The following is a 24372-nucleotide window of genomic DNA, read 5'->3' as shown; positions in this document are numbered from 1 at the left end:
ATAACTAATTTTTGTTATGTTAGACTAACTTGATTGAACTTAATTAATAAAAAGACTTGGATGTATAGAATTATTCGTCAACTTATCCTTGTCATTGTACCATTGACTCATGCATATATAAGCAAATCAAATTGACATGAAAATTGAAGCAAAACATATAAACAAAATGGCAAGTCTAAAATTCAATTATTTCTGCTTCTTAGTTTTGTTTATTGCTAGCAATATCATCATCCTTGATCCAACTTTGTGCCTCGGCAATGGAGATGATGATATGTGCCTCGTAAGAAAACAACATGCTGCACTATTTGTGTTTGGAGATTCATTATTTGATGCTGGAAACAACAATTACATAAATACCACTGCTGATTTTCAGTCAAATTATCCACCTTATGGTGAAACCTTCTTCAACTACCCATCAGGTAGATTTTCTGATGGACGTGTGCTTCCAGATTTTATTGGTAAGTATTTAATGTTCATCTTTTAACCTTTATAGCTTAGAAACCTTAGAATTGATTAAAAGTTGTATTGCATGCACATTAGATGTTTGATTAAAAATTTTAGATCATAAAAGTTCAATTAAAAAATTAAGTGGAATCATAAGAATTTATAAGATAATTAAACATTAATTTTGATTTTAATATAATTTTTGTTGCAGCTGAATATGCTAAGTTGCCATTGATCCAACCATATCTATTTCCTGGTAATCAAATATACAGTGATGGAATCAATTTTGCATCAGCAGGAGCTGGAGCTTTGGTTGAAACCTATCAAGGACTGGTTTGTTTGAGAATTATTATTATTATTATTATTATTATTTTGCTAGATACTTTGAAACTAAGAAAAGAACTTGATTTAAATGTTGTGCCATATTCTCTGTCTCTCTATTAAATGATTTTGGAAATATTTATTTAGGAAAAGTAGGATGATATCACTTTTATTTGACTTTGCAAGTTATTAGGATAAGAGCAAACAAAGAAAATCAAAGGATTTGAATGTGGAAATTAAAGGCCAAGTCCTAAATAGGACATGTCATGTTGCATACTACTTCATTTATATTTGTATGAGTAAATTAATTACACTAATGTTCCTTTCTTAATGTAATTACACTTATTTATTCTTTTCTTAGTTGTTTAATTTACATGATCACTTCTTTCCTCGTTTAATTTAATATTCAAATATGAAATAAGATTAATCATCTAAAACTTTTCAATAGTTCTAAAAATATTAAATCATCAAAATAAGTAAGGTCAACTTTTATTTCATTTTCTATATAATCTTCTACAAGCATGCTATCAAGTTATTATCAGCTTAAAATATATCAAGTCATAGCTAGATTATTATTACGTGTATACAAAAATCAATTACTAAATCAGTCTTCCGTATAAAACATTTTCGTAAAAGAGTTATGCGACGTGTACACCAAAATTAGCCACCAGTTACATGAAATTAAATTAAACCATACATGTATTTATACACAAATACATTGGTGACTGATTTTAGTGGCTGATTTTAATGTACAAATAACATCTTCGTAAAATATAATATACATATTGAGAATGAATTATTATGCATAAATACATAATAGCTGATTTAGTGATTAATTTTTTGTGTGTATAACATTTTTTTTGTTTTTGTTATTCATATTACTTTGTTCCACTTATAGGTGATAGATCTAAAAACTCAATTAAGTTATTTTCAAAAAGTCAGCAAAGTATTGAAGAAGAAACTTGGAGATACAGAAGCTAAAACCCTGCTAGCCAAAGCTGTTTACCTTATTAACATTGGAAGCAATGACTATTTAGTCCCCTTGTCAAAAAATTCAACAAGTGCATCCTCATATGAGAAATATGTAGGCATGGTAGTAGCCAATATTTCAAACGTAATAAAAGTAAGTAATTATACCATTTATTTAGTAACAATTTCTCAATTAATTAATTAATGTATCTAATATATGTAACACATATATTTAATAGGGAATCCATAAAGTAGGAGGAAGGAAAGTGGGGATTCTTAACCAGCCACCTTTTGGTTGCATTCTAGCACTGAAGCTAAGGCTAAATGGAACCAAGGGTTCATGCGTGGAAGAAGCTTCATCATTAGCCAAAATGCATAACAATGTCCTTTCTGTGGAACTTCAAAAGTTAAAGACACAGCTCAGAGGATTTAAATATTCATACTTTGATTACTATAATTGGGTTTTTGATGTAATAAACCACCCTTCAAAATATGGTAAGTAAAAAATTATTTAAGAACAAAGAGAGTAATATTTTTCATAAATTAATGTATTGCTATAGCAAATGAATATTTGATATCCTATATGATCTAATTTTTATGCCTCTAAAATTTTGTGAAGGCTTTAAAGAAAGTGGTGTGGCATGCTGTGGGAGTGGCCTTTACAATGGTGATTACACTTGTGGAGGCAAAAGAGCATCCAAAGATTATGATTTGTGTAAGAATCCAAGTGATTATGTGTTCTTTGATTCGGTTCATCCTACTGAAAGGGTTAATAAGATTTTTTCTCAGATTATGTGGAGTGGAAATCAAACTTCTACAGGTCCATACAATCTAAAAACACTATTTGAAGTTTGATTTCAGTTCTACCATGCATGTTCAGATTCAATAAAAATCTTTATGTTGTTTGCATTGGCAAAAATAAAGGCTATTAATGGATATGTATAAAGTATAATGAATAATTGTTGTTCCTTAGCTTATTCTTTATTCTTTGTTGCTTGTGTTGACTAAATTCTCATATATTCCCTATTCATCGCACACCATTTTTTAACATCAATCTAAACACAAACTTAATATTAAAATCTATTAAGGATTTTGTGATCATATGTCACTATTATGAATATGCATTTTTTTGAAGAGTTCAATAGTCAATGCCAAAACAATATAGGAAAATGGCATGTACTAGCATATGACTTAGGATATTGTGATATTGACAATCACCGGTTATGCTTTGAAATAATAAAATCAGTGAAAAAGAATTATATATCCACAAATTTTTTAAGTACACATTTAAAATCCAAAAACTACATATGCAAAGCCCCTATTAATTGGTTATTGGCCATTTTTTACTGTTATCCTAGATTTATCTAGCAATATACACCACACCAAGTTTCCCATCAAAGTTAAAAATGAGCTATACTTCAATCTGATTTTATATATTTTAGAATCGAAACCAGACATACTTTTGTATCAGAATGTCAATCTTTCTATTAAAAGAAAATGACAAATCGATCCCTGACTTTGTGGTCTGTGAACATTTAAGTCCCTGAGAATTTAAAAATACATTTAAATCCCCGATCTCTTTAAAATTTGGACATATCGATCACTGAGTCCAATTTGTCCAATTTTAAAAACTCTCTCACATGTGCATATGTATCAACTAAGTCAGTACAATGAGAGTCACGTTTGATTTTTCTGTTGATTCTGACAACCCAAGTGAACATGAGGGATCGATATGTCCAAATTTTAAAATAGTCGGGAACTTAAATATATTTTCATATCCTCGAAGACTTAAATGTCTGCGGATCAAAAAGTCAATGACCTATTTGTCTTTTTCTCTTCTATTAATTTAAGAGTTAAGACTGCATAGCACCTCAACTAACCTTTTTGTAAGTTGCATTGTAACTACGGCTTATGAAGGTCCAATCCTTTCATTAATATTAAATGAAGGAAGATACATTTTTTTATAGAAGAATTCTCGTTGGACAAGGTTAGGCGAAGATTGAAATTATTAAGTGATAATGAGGAATCTTTGCATTCATTAAAAAATATGTAGAAAGAATAATGGATTTAGTTTAGTACTAAATCAAGAATTAAGTTGCTTTTGACTTTTTCCTTTTTAATTTTTCTTATCACAATGATTCGCATCTTCCATGAGTAACAACGACCCTTAAATTTATTCCTCGAAAATGTGACAGACAGCACAGAACACGTTATGTTTCCCTTCATAATTATGAACAATAAAATATGTTAGAATGTAATGGTGGAGGTTCCCTTGAACTAACTGAAGAGTCCATGCAATTCCATCATAGCTGAGAATTTCTTGCACCAACTTGTAGAAAAAGTCATTCTTTTTTACTTTGTATGTAAAACTAAAAAGAATTAGTTCATCAACAAACAAATGATATTCAGACACTAATGAATCAATTACATACATTCGTCCTTTTTGGTCTGCAAACAAAGATATTTTAGCTGTCTACACATGTCAAATGACTGAAACTCCTCTACAAACATATACCCCCAAGTTTTCATGGACCTATGATAACAGAAAATCAATGAAATTTCATAAATATAAATAAGGAACACATCAATTCCTCAACAAATTAAGAGTTACTTGTTGCCAATGCAGAAGAAGGACTTCAGCTGTGAGGAAGCATTATAATTTTTTGTAGAACCACTGTCCTTGCCCTCATAATGTCGCGACTACACGAATCGGCTTGGACTCCTAAATCTTCAACATTCTTCATAAATACTCCCAACTTCCTCTTGATCTCCTCTATTGCAACCTTCACAGCTTCTTGCTCGATGGCGAAATCAACATTCTGCATCAGAGATTCAATCTCAACTTCCAGCCGATCAATGAGAACCCGGATATTCTCCAAATCCTTTATAGCAACATAAGTGCCAACTTGTGCCGAGATACCTACCCCCTTTTCCCCTTTAAGTGCATCTTCATATTTCTTCAACAAAGAGTCAATCCACCTCCCCATTGAGCCAATTGGGATCGCAGTAGCAGCAGCCAGAGCGGCTGCAACATGAGGTGAGGCAACAGCTGCTGCCACAACAGAGCATATCAATACAGCAGCAACAGTTACCACAAATATAACACTCGACACCTTCCTCCAAGTATGTATGTGTTTCAGCTTCTTATCAATCTTATTCGTCCTCAGCCGCAACTTCTCAAGCATAAGTATCTGCTGGTTATACACAGACTGGTAAATTTGGAAGAATTCCTCAGTAAAAGGATCACCAGCAGCCTTGAAATTCTTCAGCCCCTGCAGTGTCCTCACGAACCGGCTGCTCCCAACCTCGGTTTCCTCATCAAACAGTTGGAAGGCAACAAGGATAAGCAATTGGTTATCCGCAGCGCGCTTCAGGCACTTCTCCAGAGCATTGTAGAAATCCAATGTCTTCAAACTGTTATCAAAGTACTCCTCAACAAGATCAAATAGCTCTTTGTCCTTCCAAATATCTCTCTTGCAATTCAAGATCATCTTTACAACATCCTGATTCATATCCAAGAGGCATTTGGTAACTTGCTTGAGCGATTCGAACGAAAGGGAGCGGAGTTCCACGCCAAGAGCAATAGTACTGATGGCTTCATTCGTGCGAGTTTGAAGGGCGGCGTCAAAGGACTGCATATCAGAATCAATCTTGCAAGCAGCCTCATAAGAGCTCAATTCAGTGGCTACATTGGAATTGAAGTTGATGCCAGCAGAAGATGATGCTTCAGTGGTGTTCTTGCTCAAATGGATCCCCATTGCTTCAATCACGATATAATCTAGTTTTTTTCAATTTCAAATCCAGAAACCTAATTTGTCACTACACGAAGCTAAGTAATCTAATCTAGGATCTATCCAATAAAATCCTACTTTCATCGATTAGCATACATCAGAGATCGCACTAAAAAATAATAAATAATAACGAAATTGATGAAGAATTGGAAGTCAAGCACAGGAGAAAAGATGTTGAGAAGTTCAAACCTTATAATAGGAACCGAAGAAGAAGACGAAGAAATCCAAGAGAGAGAGAGAGAGAGAGAGAGAGGACTTAAATAGAGAAAGGGGAAAAGGAATGGAAGAGTGTTGAGAGTTGAGAATGAAAAAAGAAATGGCTTGCACGCTTAAGAAAGAAAGAGAAGAAGAGAAAAATGAAAAGAACGCGGGAAGGAAAATGCAGCGTTATAACGAGTTAGAATATAATTACGCGAAGAGCTGCATCGAGTGACGCCGTGACGGTGAAAACTGAAAACTCAGAACTCGATTCAAAAGGAGGCTTTCTAACTTGGGAAGAATAAAGAGTACAAGACAAGACACTGGCTTCTCTACTATGCACTATGCTCATTATGGTGCACCGTGCACCGTCAACTTTTCAAACATACATTTTGCATTTTTTCTATAGTAAAAAAATTTATAAAATAACCAAAAAAAATTTAACCATCTTATACTAATACGAAAACTACTCACATAAAAACGTTTAAAATATTTTTTTTACAAAACATTTTTAATTATTAAAATTTAATATATATAATTAATTAAATTGTAATTTTTTTTAAAAAAATTAGACCAAACAAATCGGTTTAATTAAAAAACTGACCAAATCTTAAATCGATCTAAATTAATATTTTTTTATAAAAAATAACTGTAATACTCTTATTATAAAAAATAATTAATATATATATAAATATTTTAATTATTTTTATAATAAAAATATTGTAGTCATATTTTATAAAAAATATTAATTTAGATCAATTCAGATTTAATTTACCAAATTTTTAGTCAAATTGATTTGTCCGGTCTAATTTAAATATAAATAATACTATTTAGTCGATTACATGTGTTAAATTTTAATTACTAAAAAATATCTTTAAAAAAAAAGTTGTTTTAAATGTCTTTGTGTGAGTGACTTCCTACTAATATAGGATATGTTTTGCTTTATTATTTTTGTGAAAAAATGGATTTTGGAATTTGATTTTTGTATATAGTTGAAAAAAGAGCTCAAGATTAATTTAATCAAAAGCTATTTTATTAAATTTTTTACATGAAATTTGCAGGGGAAACTCTGCATTTCAAAGCTACAAAACATTGTAGACCCCTGTGATGCTTCACAAGCCAATATGAAGAAGAAAGAACAAATTGAAGATCTATCATTAGAATGGGATAGCTGCACTGCTGAAGAATTCTGTTCCTCAAAAATTGTGAGAACTTTGAATTCTGAAAAATTGTTGTTTATATTTTCATTGACAACTAAGTCCGTAACTTAGTAACTTGGATATACGCATTTATTTTTCCATTCACTTCTTCCACAATGAAAGTTTTGCAAGCTATTAATAAATAAATATTGATCCAAACTTGTTGGAATAGAGTTTAAACAAAGAGAGAGAGAAAGGAGGATTTTTAAAAGAGACATAATGGTTCAAGAGTTTAAAATTGGTATTCAAAATACTCATATTTTATTTGCATAAGTGATGCCAAAAATTGGTTACAAGTCTACGATTTGATCTTACAAAGCATAGATTGAATTGTCAAAATGGCGTACATAATAGTTACAGTACCTGGCTTTTATATTAAGCAAACTAAACATGGCAGTGGCTGCATTGTGCAGTTGCTATTCGTATCAAATTGGGAATGTAAAATAGCTATAAGAAACATTTGACAACTCAAATGGTTAATTCATGAGCTGAGATTTCTAGTGAATGGGGACAATTTAGTATTAGCAGTGCAGCAATGTCAGCAAATAATGATAGCAACAAACTTATCATTTTATAGTTCAATGTCAATTGTGACTTTTAGCAGTAAATTTTCTATTGCATTGAAACAAATTTTCAGCTGCTAATGTGATATGTAATTCTTGGACTTAGATAATTTTGTTGACAAAACAGCAATAGAACCTCCCAACCATCCCACTACAACGTCATTTTAGGATCTTAAGTACATCTAACTTTTTCAGTGGCAAAAAATTCTCTCATTAGTCAATATTTCATCATCTTTTTTTCGTATTAACTATTTTACAGCAATAAAATTCAGAATACACATAGTTACCATCCTATTAGACATGTATATAACAATCTAAGAAAGCAATCTTATTTTAGTTGCTATCCTATTAGACATGTATCTAAAGATCCAAGAAATCATATGCTCCATCACAAATGTACTCCGAATAAAAAAAGAACTTAAAACAATACTCTGACACGTAAGTTTTTTGGTTCCATCACTATTGGAAATGGAGTCTGATGAAGAAAAAATTAATAAATTTATGCAACAAGTAGTCACGATAAGAATGCTAGAATTTGATGCATTTGTATATATAAAGTTTGCAGCCAAAATAAAAGTGATCAGTCTACAAATTTGGATCCAACAACAAAAAGTAACCAAAGTAAGAAAACACCAAAATAATCACAATAACCTGAACTTTGCTGGGCCTACATGAAATATAAGGATTTAAAATAACAAAACAAAAAGCTGCAGGAGCAAAACTTTGAATAGGAACCGAATTTTAACAAGGCTGAACCAAGCTCTCAACATAATCAAATGCATCGAAGTCAAGATTGTTGATGTTAAAGCGTTTAACACTATTATCTCTTCGGTCATAAAAAACTACCTCAAAACGATGCCTGCCTCTCAACATGAAGATATTTCCATTATCAAATATAAACTCCGTAAATGATAGCCTTTCAACACCGAGATGGTGAAAACTAATCTTTAGCAATTGAGTCCAAGAATTTTCATCTCCAAACTCCTTCATTTGCCATGCAATAAAATGAGTGTTCTTGTAATTATGAAGAAGATACAGGCTATTTCCCGAAACTCCCAGAATTGGCTCTTGACCGGGGACCTCATCGATACCCTTTGGAAGCAGAATCTGTTTATGTGTATCCGATTTCAGGTCAAAAGAAACAATCATGAACATATCAAGTGTAACATCAGCCCAATCATAACCAGGTCCATGCGGGTTACGGAGAACTAGCCAATTAAGAGTGCCACCGATGAAGTGGCCATTAATATCTTCAGCGAAAAGCAGAAAAGCAGGGAGACTGTTGATCGTCTTCCAAGAACTGCCACGGAAGCTATAAACTTGCGCAGTTACAGAATCCCGAATGAGAGTCACTACCTTGTAACTGTCACTTGACTCATCATACCCAAACCCTAAAGAATTATACACATTGACACGTAAGCACGGCGAGTTCTCTGAAACAAACCCTGTGAGAGGGTTCCATAAACGAAACCAGATATCGCAAACACCGTTGTTGTGGTCGCAAAGCATACGGGCCACACAAACCAACCCGTTGCATGAACCCGAAACCCGGTCATCTACATGTAGAGAGTGGCGATTCTCTTGAGCATCAAGAGAGGATGATGGATTTCGGATGAAAGATTCAACGGTACTCAACACTAAGTCCTGTTTTTCTTCTTCGCCGAGGGTGAGCGCTTGTGTTCGCGTAAAGAGGAGGATGGCATTTTTGGGTGATCGGTGAAGGTGAAGTTTGACGAAGTGAGGGTGGGAGATGATGGAGTTCCATGACTTGCACACAAGCTTCAGGCGCGTGACAGGCTTTGCAGGAATCCAAGAGAGGATCTCCATCACCACTTCACACAAGAGGAGCGCCCGTGTTGGGTGTTGAGCCGCCATGTGCATGCCCTCAAAATGCAATTGCAAAGGTAGTTTTGGCACACTTTTTAATTTAAATGTGGGAGGAGAAATGGTGTAGGACGCAGATATGGAGTGTATAGGTGCTTTACGCAAGTGTGGTGTCAGTAGTAAAAATCGGACCGTTCGATTTCTGAGTACACAAATCAGAGGGTTTGATTATTTTTACCAAAATTTAAATTCCTTCTTCTACAATAATTTTTTTACAAAGAAATTTTCATTCCTATTTTAGAAAAAGTTGTTCTCATATCCATGTCTAGTACCCACATTTTCTATAATAATGCACAACACATACATACTTCTTGTTCATACCCTGGCCCAATGATAAGGGCTCAGGTCCAACCGAAAGGCCTAATCCAATAGGATAAGCCTTACAAAATACCGACTTTCACATAAGAAGTCGGTGTCAACCACGACTTGGTATGAAGAGGTCGGATGTGAGATTAGCTGGCAGATAAATACTCATTCAAATGAGTAACCGCCCCTAAAATCTCTCTAACCGCCTCATAAAGCCATATCTTAACCTCCCCCAAGATAATGGGGACGGTTACCACCCTAAAGATACGGCACTACACCAACGGTGGTTATTGGCTCACCTCTATAAATACACTGACATCCCCTCAGGTATCCCTAAGTCCAATACTCTCTAAGACCTGCTCACACTCTTGCTAACTTAGGCATCGGAGTGTCTTTGCAGGTACCACCCCCCATTCACACGCGAGCACAAGTCGGACGGAGCTTCCCGAGTTGCGGACCTACCTGGAGTCCTCCTCTATTATACACTTGGGCCGCCGAACGCCATCCGCTGTATTAATCTCCGGTTACATACCGTAACATTGGCGCCGTTGCCGGGGACCCGAGAGATCATTCAACGATGGCGGACAGATCCCACGAAGAAGGCCATGTGGAAACAGATTCTGAACAAGAGAATCTGGACATGGGTAATGACAACGAAGACATGGCCCAACAACAAGATAACGACCAACACAGAGAGGGTACCTCTGGAATGAAGAATCCAAAGGTAAACTCCTCAGATGGACGTGAATCAGAAAAGGGTGGACCATCCCACGTAACTGAATTGATGGGACTAGTCCATAGCCGCCTGGAGCAATTGGAACAAGAGCGGGAGAGGCAAAAGGAAACCGAAAGGTACCTTAAAGAGGAGATGAAACGGCGAAAAGAGTTAGAAAGAAAACTCTTGCAGCTAGAATCCTCCCTCAAGAACTCCCGCGATGAAGGAGAAGATCAACTCCCGGGCGGAGAAGATCCGTTCAGCGAGGACATAATGAGGGCAAAAGTTCCAAGGAACTTCAAAAGCCCTGACATGGACCTCTATGATGGGACTACGGATCCAAAGCATCATCTTAGCAACTTCAAAAGTCGGATGTATCTAGCTGATGCCTCCGACGCTACGAGATGCAAGGCTTTCCCGACCACTCTATCGAAAGCAGCGATGAAGTGGTTCGATAGCCTCCCCCCAAGATCCATCACTAGTTTTGAAGACCTCTCAAGGAAATTCCTGATGAGGTTCTCAATCCAAAAAGATAAAGTAAAACATGCACCAAGCCTCCTGGGAGTAAAACAGGAGGTCGGAGAGTCTTTACGAGCCTATATGGAAAGGTTCAATAAGGCATGTTTAGAAATCCAAGACCTGCCTACGGAGGCAGTAATAATGGGGTTAGTCAATGGACTTAGAGAAGGTCCCTTCTCACAGTCCATATCTAAAAGACACCCCGTTTCTCTAAGTGATGTACAAGAAAGGGCCGAGAAGTACATCAACATGGAAGAGAATGCCAAACTAAGAGACCTGAGTTCGCGACCTGGACCTACTTCCTCCTCTAGGGAGAGGGAAAGGGAAGTCAGGAAGAAGGAAGAACCCGGTCTCGAAAGGCCCAGAAAGTATCACTCCTATACTCCTCTAAGGACTTCTATAGTGGACGTATACAGAGAAATTTGCAACACCGAAAGGCTGCCACCCCCAAGACCTATTAAAAATAAAAAAGGGGGAAGTCGCAGCGAGTATTGCGAGTACCATAAAATATATGGTCACTCCACCAACGACTGTTACGACCTCAAAAATGTGATAGAAAAGCTGGCTAGAGAAGGTCGGCTTGACAGATATCTCATGGAGAGGTCGGACACCCATGGAAAGAGGAAGCGAGATGATATGGACAGGAAAGATCCCCCACCACAGACCCCTGAGAGACACATCCACATGATCTCAGAAGGATTTGCGGGAGGTGGAATCACCAAATCTTCTCGCAAAAGACATCTCAAAAGAGTCTATCAGGTCGGGGATGAGACGCCCGACCTTCTCACTATCTCATTCACAAAAGAAGATGGGCAAGGGATAATCCCCGGGCATGATGATCCCGTAGTAATAACCATGATCCTAGCTAACGCCCATCTCCACAGAACCCTAGTAGACCAGGGAAGCTCGGCGGACATCCTTTTCAAGCCCGCCTTCGACAAACTAGGGTTAGATGAAAAAGAGTTGAGAGCTTACCCCGACACCCTATACGGGTTAGGAGATACGCCAATAAAACCACTGGGATTTTTGCCCCTTCACACAACTTTCGGAATAGGGGAAAAATCGAGGACTTTGAGCATAGATTTCATAGTCATCGACGAAGGGTCAGCCTACAATGCCTTAATCGGCAGGACTACCCTTAATCGACTCGGAGCAGTGGTATCAACTCCTCACCTCTGCATGAAATTCCCGACTCCAGGAGGAATAGCAACAGTGAGAGGAGATCAAAAATTGGCAAGGAAGTGCTATAACGAAAGCCTAAATCTGAGAGGAAAGAGCAAAGAAGTCCACACCATAGAGTTGGGCGGAGCAAGAACCAGAGAAGAGCTACGACCCCAGCCGGGTGGAAAAACCGAGGAGATACAAGTCGGTGAGGAGGAAGGAAAAAACACTTACATAGGAGCCAACCTAGGGGAAACCCTGAAACAAAGGTTGGGTGAACTCCTAAGAGCTAATTCCGACCTTTTCGCCTGGAAGGCTTCCGACATGCCCGGGATTGATCCCGAGCTCATGTCTCACAGGCTCTCGGTTTACCCAGGGTCCCGACCTATACAGCAAAGAAGACGCAAGCTCGGCCTAGAGAGGGCCTCCATAGTAGAAGAGCAAGTACAGGCGCTCCTGGAAGCCGGCTTTATCAGAGAGGTCAAATACCCAACATGGCTAGCCAATGTAGTGCTAGTCAAAAAACAAAATGGTAAATGGAGGATGTGCGTCGACTATACCGACCTGAATAAGGCCTGTCCTAAGGACCCCTATCCCTTACCAAGTATTGATACCCTGGTGGACTCCAGCTCAGGGTACCAATACCTATCATTTATGGACGCCTACTCGGGATATAACCAAATCCCGATGCATGAACCCGACCAAGAGAAAACATCGTTCATCACACCAAAAGCCAACTATTGCTACGTGGTCATGCCATTCGGACTGAAGAATGCAGGAGCCACGTACCAAAGGCTGATGAACAAAGTGTTTTCCCCCCATTTAGGGAGCTTAATGGAGGTATACGTCGACGACATGTTAGTAAAAACCAAGCAAGAAGTCGACCTCTTAACCGACCTCTCACAAGTCTTCGACACTATAAGGTTGCATGGGATGAGACTAAATCCCGCAAAATGCGCCTTCGCAGTAGAGGCAGGGAAATTTCTAGGCTTCATGCTAACACAAAGGGGGATTGAGGCCAATCCCGACAAGTGCAGAGCCATCCTAGAAATGAAGAGCCTGACTTGTTTAAGAGAGGTTCAACAGCTCAATGGCCGACTTGCAGCCCTCTCCAGATTTATGGTAGGATCGGCACTAAAATCCCTTCCATTATTCTCCCTGTTAAGGAAGGGATGCCAGTTTGAATGGACTCCGGAATGTGAGGAGGCGTTCCAAGAGTTCAAAAATTTCTTAAGTCAACCTCCTATCTTGACCCGACCAATACCGGGAAAAGACCTCGTCCTATACCTATCCGTCGCAAACAGGGCTGTCTCATCAGCCCTGATCACAGAAGACGAGGTCGGTCAACACCCGGTCTACTTTACCAGTAAGGTTCTACAAGGCCCTGAGCTAAGGTACCACAAACTAGAGAAGTTTCCCTACTCCTTAGTGATAGCCTCACGAAGGCTACGACCTTACTTTCAGGCTCATACAATAAGAGTCCGTACAAACCAACCCATGAAGCAAATCCTCCAAAAGACGGATGTTGCAGGGAGAATGGTTCAATGGGCGATAGAACTCTCCGAGTTCGATTTAAGATACGAAACTCGGACTGCAATTAAAGCCCAATGTCTCGCCGACTTCATTGCAGAATATGCAGGAGAACAAGAGGAAAAACCGACTACATGGGAACTCTATGTAGACGGATCCTCCAACAAGACGGGGAGCGGCGCAGGCATAATATTGGTAGATGGAAAAGGAACCCAGATAGAGGTCTCCTTAAAATTTGAATTTCCGGCTTCAAACAATCAGGCAGAATATGAAGCCTTGATTGCCGGATTAAAGTTAGCAGAAGAAGTTGGCGCTACAAAGGTGATGATCTACAGCGACTCACAAGTGGTGACTTCCCAAATAAATGGAGAGTATCAGGCAAAGGACCCCAATATGAAGAAATACTTGGAAAAAACCTTGGAACACCTCGGGCGCTTTGCGGAAACCGAGGTTAAGCACATAACTCGGGATCTAAACAGCAGAACTGACGCCCTATCCAAGTTAGCAAGTACCAAACCCGGAGGGAACAATAGAAGCCTGATCCAGGAAACCCTCCAAGAGCCCTCGGTATCAAAAACAGAGGATCAACAAAAGGTACTTGAGGTAGTCGGCCTAAACCTCGGATGGATGAACCCCTTAGTCGAATACCTGAAGTTCGACATCCTCCCCAAAGAGGAAAAAGAGGCTAAAAAGATCCGAAGGGAAGCACAACATTATACTTTGGTGAGAAATGTCCTTTACAGAAGAGGGATATCAACGCCATTACTAAAGTGCGTACCGACCTCAAGAACCACCGAGGTGTTGGAGGAAGTACATAGTGGGATCTGCGGAAACCATCCCGGAGCGAGATCGCTGGCCAGAAAAGTGATCCGAGCAGGATTCTATTGGCCGACCTTGCAGAAAGATGCAACAGACTTTGTGAAAAAATGCCAGCCATGTCAGATGCATGCAAATTTCCACGTGGCTCCACCAGAAGAGCTCATCAGTATAACTTCCCCCTGGCCTTTTGCAAAATGGGGAATGGATTTGTTAGGTCCTTTTCCCCAAGCACCAGGGCAAGTCAAATACTTGATCGTGGGAATAGATTACTTCACAAAGTGGATAGAAGCAGAACCACTAGCTACTATCACCGCTCAAAGAAGTCGCAGGTTCCTCTACAAAAACATTATCACAAGGTATGGAATACCTTATTCCATCACCACAGATAATGGGACTCAGTTCACCGACGCCTCCTTCAGAAGTTTTGTAGCCAGTATGAAAATCAAACATCAATTCACCTCGGTAGAACACCCACAAGCCAATGGGCAAGCCGAGGCAGCTAACAAAGTCATACTGGCAGGACTGAAGAAGAGATTACAGGAAGCAAAGGGAGCTTGGGCTGACGAGCTCCCCCAAGTGCTATGGGCTTATAGGACGACCCCCCAATCCGCCACAGGAGAAACACCCTTCCGACTAGTCTACGGCGTAGAAGCCATGATTCCTATAGAAATCAGTGAGCAAAGCCCAAGGGTAATTCTCCATGATGAGGTCGGAAATGTACAGGGGCACAAAGAGGAGCTCGACTTGCTCCCCGAAGTCCGAGAGAACGCCCAGATAAGAGAAGCGGCATTAAAACAAAGAATGACTACCAGATACAACAAGAAAGTCATTCGAAGAACATTCGCCGTAGATGACCTGGTCCTAATTAGAAACGATATTGGGGTCAACAAATCGGGAGATGGAAAGCTCGCCGCAAATTGGAAAGGGCCATACAAAATCAAGGAAGTGTTAGGGAAAGGTTATTATAAAGTAACCGACCTGGATGGCACTGAGTTACCAAGGTCGTGGCATGCTTGTAATATGAAAAGGTACTACAGTTAGAAGCGAACCCTACTCCCTGATGTACTCTTTTCCCAGCTTCATGATTTTTTCCCAAAAAGGGTTTTTTCTGGAGAGGGGTTTTTAACGAGGCATCATAGTAGAGGCTAAGGGAAAATATACTGTCAAGACCCTTAGTAGCAAAAAGGTACCTTCCCGATTAATAAAGATCTTTTTCATTCGTAATATCTCTTATAATATCCTCCTTTATTTTTCTAAGTCTTTCTACGAAACGCGCCGACTTAAGCTCGACAAAGCGTGAAAATCCCATGAACCGACCTAGATGGTCGTCAGGATAAAACGACGAGGTACAAGTCGGTGTAAAGAGGTTATATAAGTCGATCGTAAAAACTCGGGAACCAACCCGACTCATAAGTCGGAAAGAGATCCCGAGTAGGGAAACTTGGAAAACTTTGATCCACAGATCGGAGTATAACACCGAGTAGAAGAAAAACGCATCGCAAAAATAACCTAAGTCATAAAAACTCACTAAAGCAAAGTCGAGTATAAAGGATAACAAAAGAGATAGGACAACCTGAAAAGTTTAAAGCTTGCATACAAGCCTTTCCACGAAAAAGGCTCGAGAAAATAATGCAAGCTAGCAAAAAGTTTTTTCGAAAAAGATCAAACATATTTCAAAATAGAAAAGCATGTGCACGCGCAAAGTAACTTAAACCCTTATCCAAAAAAAGGGCACCTACTTCGATTAAAAAACCCTTATCCAAAAAGGGCATTTATTTTGTTTAAAACCCTTATCCAAAAAAGGGCAACAAACAGAATATTTTGTTTACGGTCTTGAAAGGCCAGAAGCAAATTGTTCACAACCACCAGCAAATAAATAGAAGTTTAAAAAAGGGGGGACCCACAGGCCGGGCCCCCATATAGCCACAAAAATAAAAGAGTCATTTCTTGGACGGAGTAGAGGAATCACCAGGAGGAACACCACCAGGACCGGGAGGAGGAGCCAAAGAGGAAGTCGGAGTGAGGATTGAAGAACTCGGAGCATCTTGGGGACGAGGAGGAGACTCAATAATCCTCTGTCCCCGAGTCTTCAGGTCTGATTCGGAAACGACCTCGGGAACAGGAGGATCAACAATGGCGCCATCAATAACTACTTTGTCAGGATGTAATGGAGAAAGGTCCAAGTCGGGAGCGATAACTCTGACTTGTTCCAAGAAAATTCTCCAAGACTCCTCGGCACCATCGGCGATAGAGTCCTCCAACTCAGTATAAGCATTCCGAGAGTTCATCAAGTCCTTCTTCACCTCCACCATATCTTTAAATAGGCTTTGGTAACTCTCCTGGGCTGCCTTCCTTAGATTTACCTTCATAGTACATTGGGCTCGCAGCTGGCTCTCCTTCTCCCGGAGGTCATCTCTCTCCTTCCTCAACTTATCCCTCTCCTCCTTCAACTCCTTTTGATGTTTTTCAAATAAAAGAAGCCTCTCCTCTAGCTCTTCAACCTTTGAGGAAGTCCCCAAGGAGCTGAGAGGAGTCTTCTCAAACATGTCTAAAAGTTTGCCACAAACTCCCGCCGCCCTAAAACTTTCTTCGGCCAGAGTGGCAAGGTGTTTCCGAACAGAAACATCATCCATATTTATGAGAGGATAGATGTTCTTTCGGACGAATGCAAAAGCATCCGCCTTAACCCCACCTTCCCAAGAAGGGCCAGACTCTGAAGTCTTGCGCTTCTTCTTCTCTGGCTCGGAAAGTAGTGGGGCAGAAGGGAGTGGTCGAGCCAAACTTGAGGAGGAAGAGAGGATAAGAGGTTGAGAGGGAGTACCCACATTTCTAGGAGGAGGAGGAGGAGGAGGAGAGACGACCGCCTTGGAACCCCCGGACCTGGCCCGGGACTTTGCCTTGGCTTCTTGCACCCGCTGGTAGGACTCTTGAGCATTTTTCTTTTCCATATCTACAAAAGGAACAACCAAGTTACAAGTCGGTAAAATACAAGTCGGCAAAATGCAACTCGGAAACAAGAAATGCATGCACTACCTATGCAAGATTGAACAAAGACCGACGTCCCCTGGAGAATTTTCCTCGTATCCAAGTATGGGGCCATCCCCCATGCTTCTCGGAAAAACCCCACAATGGCCACCTCCACCTCGTCTAGGTCATCTAGACCAATCTTTTCACAAGGGGTGGCCGGCAGCCAATAAAGGGGAAAGCGAGGGGAGGAATGCTCGTCCAGAAAAAAGGGGTGGTGACCCTCTACGGCTTGAACCTTGAAGAAGAAATTTTTGAAGTCATGGAAAGATTCGTCAAAAAGGGTGAAAATCCTCCGACCTTGAATGGCTCGGAAGGATACCCATTGTTGTTTGTTGTTTAGCCCACTAAAGGGCTTAGTCATATGGAAAAGATAAAAGAAGATTCTCAAGGAAGTCGGGAAGTCCAGAGCGTGGCTTATAAACTGGTAAATCTTCAAAAAACCCCATGAATTGGGGTGGAGTTGAGTAGGGGCAACCTTACAGTGGTGCAAAACGGATATCTCGAAATCAGAGAAAGGAAGAAAAACACCCAAACGGGTGATCATACATTCATACATGAAGAAAAAATGAGGGGCCGCCTCATTAGCTCTCCCAAAACAGACCCGGTCTTCAGGACCCGGGATTATCAATTCATATTTGGGCTCGTCCTCGTCCGAAGTACAGAGCCTATGATGAGTACGAAGGTGGGTGATGAACTCAGCGTCAACCAACGGTTCCTCCCCAAGGACCGTATCGTCAACCCACTGAGAAAGAATGTCTACAGAGGCCATTTTTATATAAAGAAGAAAGTGGCAGAAAACCTACAAAAAGGAAAAAGAAAAAGAAAATCAAAAAATACGGCCACTAAAGAAGAGAGATTCGAAACCAGAATCTACAGGTCAACCTATCTACTCGCAAAACAAAACATGCAAACATAAAGCATGGCATGGAAAAAACAAAACTAACCTTTATCCGAAAATGGAGGTTGGAGAAGAACAGAAGTCTTCGAACGCAAGGATGCAGTACGAACAAGATAAGGAGAAAGTTTGAAAGATTGCAGAAACGGAAAATGGAAAGAGAGGGAAAGTATTTATAAAAAAGGCTAAGGGGCATAACGGTAAAAAGCGAGGCAGTCATTAATGAGACTGCACCGTTACCAAAGCCCTCAATCCCTAAATGATCCCTCAACGGACACGACGCTTGAATTGACGTAACTGTCAGAAATCAAAGGTCGCGAAAATCACGTCGGTTTCCAAGATCCGTATTCCCTCAAACAATTCGACTACGAACCCGAGTTGAATACTTGAACCCAAACTTTAAAGAAAATTTGGGCTCAAGTAGGGGCACTGTTCATACCCTGGCCCAATGATAAGGGCCCAGGTCCAACCGAAAGGCCTAATCCAATAGGATAAGCCTTACAAAATACCGACTTTCACATAAGAAGTCGGTGTCAACCACGACTTGGTATGAAGAGGTCGGATGTGAGATTAGCTGGCAGATAAATACTCATTCAAATGAGTAACCGCCCCTAAAATCTCTCTAACCGCCTCATAAAGCCATATCTTAACCTCCCCCAAGATAATGGGGACGGTTACCACCCTAAAGATACGGCACTACACCAACGGTGGTTATTGGCTCACCTCTATAAATACACTGACATCCCCTCAGGTATCCCTAAGTCCAATACTCTCTAAGACCTGCTCACACTCTTGCTAACTTAGGCATCGGAGTGTCTTTGCAGGTACCACCCCCCATTCACACGCGAGCACAAGTCGGACGGAGCTTCCCGAGTTGCGGACCTACCTGGAGTCCTCCTCTATTATACACTTGGGCCGCCGAACGCCATCCGCTGTATTAATCTCCGGTTACATACCGTAACACTTCTCATATCCAAAAAAATGAGCCAGGCATTAAAATGCTTTTATTTTTTAAAAAGTGTAGTATTTATGTTTGGTAAATTAAATTAAAAATAACTTTTAATAAATATAAATAGCAATAATTATGTTTGGTAAAATAGTTTTTAAAATTTGAAAATACTATAAAAGATATAAATTTAATTGTTAAATTTAAAAAGTAGTTAATATATAAAGTACATTAGATTTTTAAATTTTAAAAAATACAAACTAACTTTAGAAAGATCCACTTTAGTTATTTTTAAATAATAATAATAATACAGATTAGTTTATTGATTTTTTTGTTAAGGTTGACGTTATCTTTGACTTTGACTTTGAGTTATGAGTTACTTCTCATGAAAGAAGAAGCAGCTGGATCTGGATATGAAGGAAATGAAGTATCTTAGTTGAGAGAAGCTCTGCTTCTAGCACATCAATAATAATACATTATACATTTGACATGAATTCACAATCAGGAAAATATTACAACCCAAAACAAATAAACAAAGAAAAGAAATAATGAAAACTGCCAAATCCTTAAGCTAAGATATTCAAAATGATGACTATGGACAGAAAATTTTGCACTTCTAGAGTTGCTGAATTATATGATGATGATGATGATGATAAGATTTGAGTTAATCAGAAACACAATAGATACTCTACAGAAGAAGAAGAATAGTTATCATTTTTGCTTTGGTGATCCCTTTTTGGATCTCTTTAACTCCCAAGGTGGTAGGCAACCTTTATAATGAGAGTGCATAAATAATGAAGACATTGATACTTCCCTTTGTGGCATTGAGATTGATGACAAGCAACTGAAGGCTGTTCTTAGCCTCCTCTTTTCATTATCACACCCTTCAAAATTTGGATCATGCTCAACTGTAGTAATCTTAAGGGATTCTGGGAGTATGCAGTTGCAACAGGAACCTACAAGAAACACATGTTAAGTCAGTTAAGCATCTGTATGGATAGACCACTCTAGATTTCACGAACGATTCTATGCGTCCTATCGCGTAAGAGGAAGTATAGGGAGCCAATAGAGTATCTGTACAATATGTACAATGGGGGTTTAGGGATGTTCGATTCAATAGGCTGGTACTCGGATGGTTATTCTGGATAGTATGAGTGTATTTTATTTGAAAAATTAGTAGTACAATATGTACAATTGGGGGTTTAGGGATGTTCGATTCAGTAGGATATCAAATGTTTATTATCCTGGTACTCGGATGATTATTCTGGATAGTATGAATGTATTTTGTTTGAAAAATTAGTTGTATTTTACCCTGGATATTCATTTTTTAACTCATATTGGGCCAAATAAACCATTGGCTCCCTAGCAGGATTCATCGCGTAATCTTGCTTGCTAGAGAGGCTGGAAGACTATCATCAAGTAACTCAGTTCCTTGGCTAAGATTTTAGGATGGAGTGGACTGTGGAGTGCAAATTAGTTCATAAAAAAGTGGTTTTTGAAGAAAATTTCATGTACCTATTCTTGCAAGTCTATTGACCCATTTTGGGATAGAATTGCCAGTGAGCTTGTAACAAATATCCTCACAGAAATGGTTGCAATTCTTGACAATCAAGTGATATGTATCGCCGTTGTAATTCGCAGATTGTCGCTCCATGAAGTCTCGAATCTGGAGAGGATCCAAGCTAGTAGTTCCCATGTATATAGACTTCCTAAACTTAAAGCCAGGGCACTGCCTTGGTTCAACCTCAAACACACCACTTGTTGGATAGTCATGAGCTCCAAATGCATATTCTATTCCATAAACTGCCAGTGCAAGAACAGAACAACTCTGTCTCAGACAATAATCATGGAAACAAAAAGGGAAGTAAGTTGTAAAAGCTTACCTTCTACAGCAGAGTGGAAAATTCCAAGGCCTGCCCAATACATATAGCCATTTACTGTTGTCAAATCATATACATTGAGATAAACAGGTGCTTTCCCAGGAATAATGCTTCCAGCTGATTTCACTTTAGAGAATATGCAAAATGGGGTGGCTGATTTGTCTTTGAGTCGAAGCCGGACGACAGAATGCCAGCTACTCTTAAATCCTGATTTCATTTTAGTGATGGTACCCGGAGCCGGTTAATAACTATATTACCTACCTGCATATCAGCATATAAATTTAAGACCAAGGACAGAACATTTTAAGTACTAAGTTATCATGTTACCTAGGTAGTTCAAATGATACTATCATCAACCTAGATCCATGTTCTTCAACTTAAGATACTTCTTATCATTGCAAGCCACATAATTCGCAATAATATCAGCTATGTACTCTGATAAGACAAGGATGTTTAGTAGTTTATGTTCAAACTTCATACACAGTTCAAAATCTGTGGAATTTTAATCATGGATTTGAGACTAATCACTGGAATTTAAGCAAGAGACCGCACAAGGGGCTTTGAGTATTCTATGATAGTAAAGATTTTTTGTTATATCTTTTTCAAACAGACACAAATAGTGAAGATCTTTTGGTTATATTATGAATTTGTTAGTATATATGACCCTACTTGGGCCAAACAAAAAGGCAGTATCTGAAGCATAGCATATGCTTATGCAGTGCCCACAAAATAATTCAAAGACATTAACATTGGATTCTTTTATAGTATAGTATTATACTTCAGTTTTATTTTATTTTAAACCATCTATGCCTTCATAGATTGTTTCAGTAAGAGTAATGATGTCCCATCTGGAATCTTAAGAAAAATAAGAACAAGAAGAAGGGGGAAATAAAATTCAAAGATTGTTTCAAAAGGTTTAAGTAACTAATAACCTGAATTTGGATTAATACTAATAGCATCAGCTTTTTCCAAAAGACAAGGAATGATTGTGATGTTTTTATTTTTTGAACATTATTTTAAAACTAAACAGATTAGTTTTTAAATCTCATTAGCCAACACACCAGATTCAACAACTAAAAAATTCTAATTTTCCTTTTTCCTCATGAACTTGTAACAACTTAATTTCCAACCTTCAAACTAAGCAAAATTTAGAGCATGTAAGATTTTATTAACAGTAATTAAGATCTAACTCATATCTGAGCTAAAATAGTTGAAAAAAATAAGAAAAATGAAAGTTGAAGAGTAAAGATCAGATTAGAAAGCATAGGAGCAAAAGAAGAAGAAATGCAAGAGAGATTAACATAAGATTAAGAAACCTGTAGTTGAAGAAGAGAGAGTGAAGTGAAGAAAGTTGTGGAGAGGCATTGTAAGTGGTAAAGAGTGAAGAAGAGAAGGCATTGGAGGAAGGAACACAACAATGTGTTTCTGAAACTCACAGTGTGTTTCTGACACAAAACACAACACAAACACACATTATTAGAGTAAGAGGCTTCAAGTGATTGAACAAAGAGAAAGAGAGAGAAAGAAAGATATCTTTTTTTTTTTGGGTTATATTTTTGTGTAATAACTAATAAGAGTGCAGAGTGCAGACACAAGCAGCTGCTTTGTCTTCTTTTGTGACCAATCACCATTTCAATCATAATTTCATTAATTTCACATATTTTTTATTTATTTTGTTTATAATACATTCTGTATAAAAAATTGGTTTAATTACTCTGTTGGTTTTTATAATTTTGTAAAATTTTTAATTAGATCCTTATATTTTTTTTTCTTTTTAATTGAGTCCTTGCACTAATTTTTTTTCAATTAAGTACTTCTTAGTAGTAATTGACTTAATTTTATAGGGACCCAACTAAAAAAAAAGAATTGGTATAGGGACCTAAATAAAAGGAAAAAAAAGTGTAGAGACCCAATTAAAAAAAAAAATTGGTGCAAGAACTCAATTAAAAGGAAAAAAAGTATAAGGACCTAATTAAAAATTTCGTGAAACTATAGAGACCAATAGAGTAATTAAACCTAAAAAATTATTTGTAAAATATTTTAGAGTAAAATAACAAATAAACTCATGGGTATTTATATTTCGAATAGATTAGTTCTTAAAAAAAAGTACTAATAAAGCCTTCTAAAATAATAAACGTGGACAAATTAGTTTAAATTAAAATTTTTCACTCTAATCATAGCGGTTAATTTAAAAGTAGTGTGTTTATATCTACTATCCTGTAAAACTTTATTGGTATTTTGTTTTAGGGACTAATATGTCTAAAGTGTAAATTTTTTAAAATTTATTTATCATTTTATTCAATATTTAATTTTAAATAATATTTAAATTTTCATGCATTAGTAATCTAGTATCAATAAATATATAAGCCCATTTAAACAACTTTCCTATGTGCAAATACACTGCTTTTCCTCTTTTTATTTTTATTTTTTTGGGGTTCAAAAGTAGTTCTTTATATTAGCTTTAAGATTTTATTTTTATTTTTTTATAATGTAAGGTTTGTTTTAGTAAAAGTAATACTTATACATTGAGATAAATTCTTACTATGAATTAACAATGTAAAATGCCAACTAAATTATATGAAAATGTGAAATTATGGTAAATAATCATTGTAATGGATAATTATTTGTAAGTATTTTTGTAAGAATTTGTGTAAATCTTTAGAGTAAAGACTAGAGACATACTTTGACCTAATGAAATGATTAGTGTTTAATCTACTTGAATTTTGATTATGAAAAAATAGATAATGATCTATAATTATATAATATTTTCCTACATTTTTTTTCGATCTTCTCCATATATAAAAAAAAACCCTAATTAAATAATATTGGCAATTTTTCTTTAAAAAAAGTTAACATCCCCAAGATTATTAGTCACTAAAAAAAACCAAGATTTTTTGCAACTAAAAGTAAAAGTAAAAACCTGAAAGAAATTCTGTCCGGATTTGACAAATTGACATTGACTGAATGTCATATTGCGTTGAATGATGACTCACTCTATCTCTTTCTGGATTTTTTGCTTTATCGAAATCTGGTCTTTTTTTTTTCTTAGTTTATTTTCATTAAGCAATTCTCACTAACTAATACATGCTAATAGTAATATTTAGTGTAATACTTAGTTACTAGGTTTTATAATTTATATACTAAGCATTTGTTTTTCTTCCAATTGATACTTAATGTAAAAGAGTATAAGACCTTAAATTCTCAA

General features: G+C 37.7%; 4 protein-coding genes across 5 annotated transcripts; 1 reads left to right on the top strand and 3 right to left on the bottom strand.

Annotated features, from left to right (window-relative positions):
* The first annotated feature begins 161 nt into the window (after window positions 1–161).
* LOC130955691 (GDSL esterase/lipase 1-like) lies at window positions 162–2706 on the top strand. Its single transcript, XM_057882616.1, has 5 exons — window positions 162–458; window positions 656–777; window positions 1664–1888; window positions 1974–2229; window positions 2354–2706. The coding sequence occupies exons 1-5, from the start codon at window positions 167–169 to the stop codon at window positions 2587–2589; spliced, it is 1131 nt and encodes a 376-aa protein (XP_057738599.1). The 5' UTR covers window positions 162–166; the 3' UTR covers window positions 2590–2706.
* A 1407-nt stretch (window positions 2707–4113) lies between these two features.
* LOC130955692 (UPF0496 protein At4g34320-like) lies at window positions 4114–5957 on the bottom strand. Its single transcript, XM_057882617.1, has 2 exons — window positions 5715–5957; window positions 4114–5512 (listed from the first exon to the last, which is right to left on the bottom strand). The coding sequence occupies exon 2, from the start codon at window positions 5490–5492 to the stop codon at window positions 4371–4373; it is 1122 nt and encodes a 373-aa protein (XP_057738600.1). The 5' UTR covers window positions 5493–5512; window positions 5715–5957; the 3' UTR covers window positions 4114–4370.
* Window positions 5958–8226: 2269 nt separating this feature from the next.
* On the bottom strand, window positions 8227–9360 carry LOC130957844 (F-box/kelch-repeat protein At3g23880-like). Its single transcript, XM_057884689.1, has one exon. The coding sequence runs from the start codon at window positions 9358–9360 to the stop codon at window positions 8227–8229; it is 1134 nt and encodes a 377-aa protein (XP_057740672.1).
* Window positions 9361–19742: 10382 nt separating this feature from the next.
* LOC130956258 (deSI-like protein At4g17486) lies at window positions 19743–22696 on the bottom strand. Of its 2 annotated transcripts, none has more exons than XM_057883304.1 (4): window positions 21495–21710; window positions 21171–21428; window positions 20803–21090; window positions 19743–20243 (listed from the first exon to the last, which is right to left on the bottom strand). In XM_057883304.1, exons 2-4 carry the CDS (start codon window positions 21382–21384, stop codon window positions 19999–20001), a joined length of 747 nt encoding a protein of 248 aa, XP_057739287.1. In that variant the 5' UTR covers window positions 21385–21428; window positions 21495–21710; the 3' UTR covers window positions 19743–19998. The 2 variants fall into 2 exon arrangements, with proteins under 2 accessions (XP_057739287.1, XP_057739288.1); XM_057883305.1 differs by lacking the exon at window positions 21495–21710 and adding an exon at window positions 22484–22696 and having other exon boundaries at window positions 19744–20243.
* Window positions 22697–24372: the final 1676 nt, after the last annotated feature.

Source organism: Arachis stenosperma, chromosome 10, assembly GCF_014773155.1.
Source record: "Arachis stenosperma cultivar V10309 chromosome 10, arast.V10309.gnm1.PFL2, whole genome shotgun sequence".
Lineage (NCBI taxonomy): Eukaryota > Viridiplantae > Streptophyta > Magnoliopsida > Fabales > Fabaceae > Arachis > Arachis stenosperma.
The sequence above is the reverse complement of the archived record's forward strand: the minus strand, read 5'-3'. Positions and strand labels throughout refer to the sequence as shown.

Coding starts and splice junctions, on each gene's coding strand:
- LOC130955691 (XM_057882616.1), top strand. CDS start 167: ATGGCAAGTCTAAAATTCAATTATTTCTGCTTCTTAGTTTTGTTTATT. Junction 778..1,663: donor TTGAAACCTATCAAGGACTG/GTTTGTTTGAGA, acceptor TTCCACTTATAG/GTGATAGATCTAAAAACTCA. Junction 2,230..2,353: donor AAACCACCCTTCAAAATATG/GTAAGTAAAAAA, acceptor AATTTTGTGAAG/GCTTTAAAGAAAGTGGTGTG.
- LOC130955692 (XM_057882617.1), bottom strand. CDS start 5,492: ATGGGGATCCATTTGAGCAAGAACACCACTGAAGCATCATCTTCTGCT.
- LOC130957844 (XM_057884689.1), bottom strand. CDS start 9,360: ATGGCGGCTCAACACCCAACACGGGCGCTCCTCTTGTGTGAAGTGGTG.
- LOC130956258 (XM_057883305.1), bottom strand. CDS start 21,384: ATGAAATCAGGATTTAAGAGTAGCTGGCATTCTGTCGTCCGGCTTCGA. Junction 21,091..21,170: donor TTTCCACTCTGCTGTAGAAG/GTAAGCTTTTAC, acceptor TTGCACTGGCAG/TTTATGGAATAGAATATGCA. Junction 20,244..20,802: donor CAATAGACTTGCAAGAATAG/GTACATGAAATT, acceptor TGTTTCTTGTAG/GTTCCTGTTGCAACTGCATA.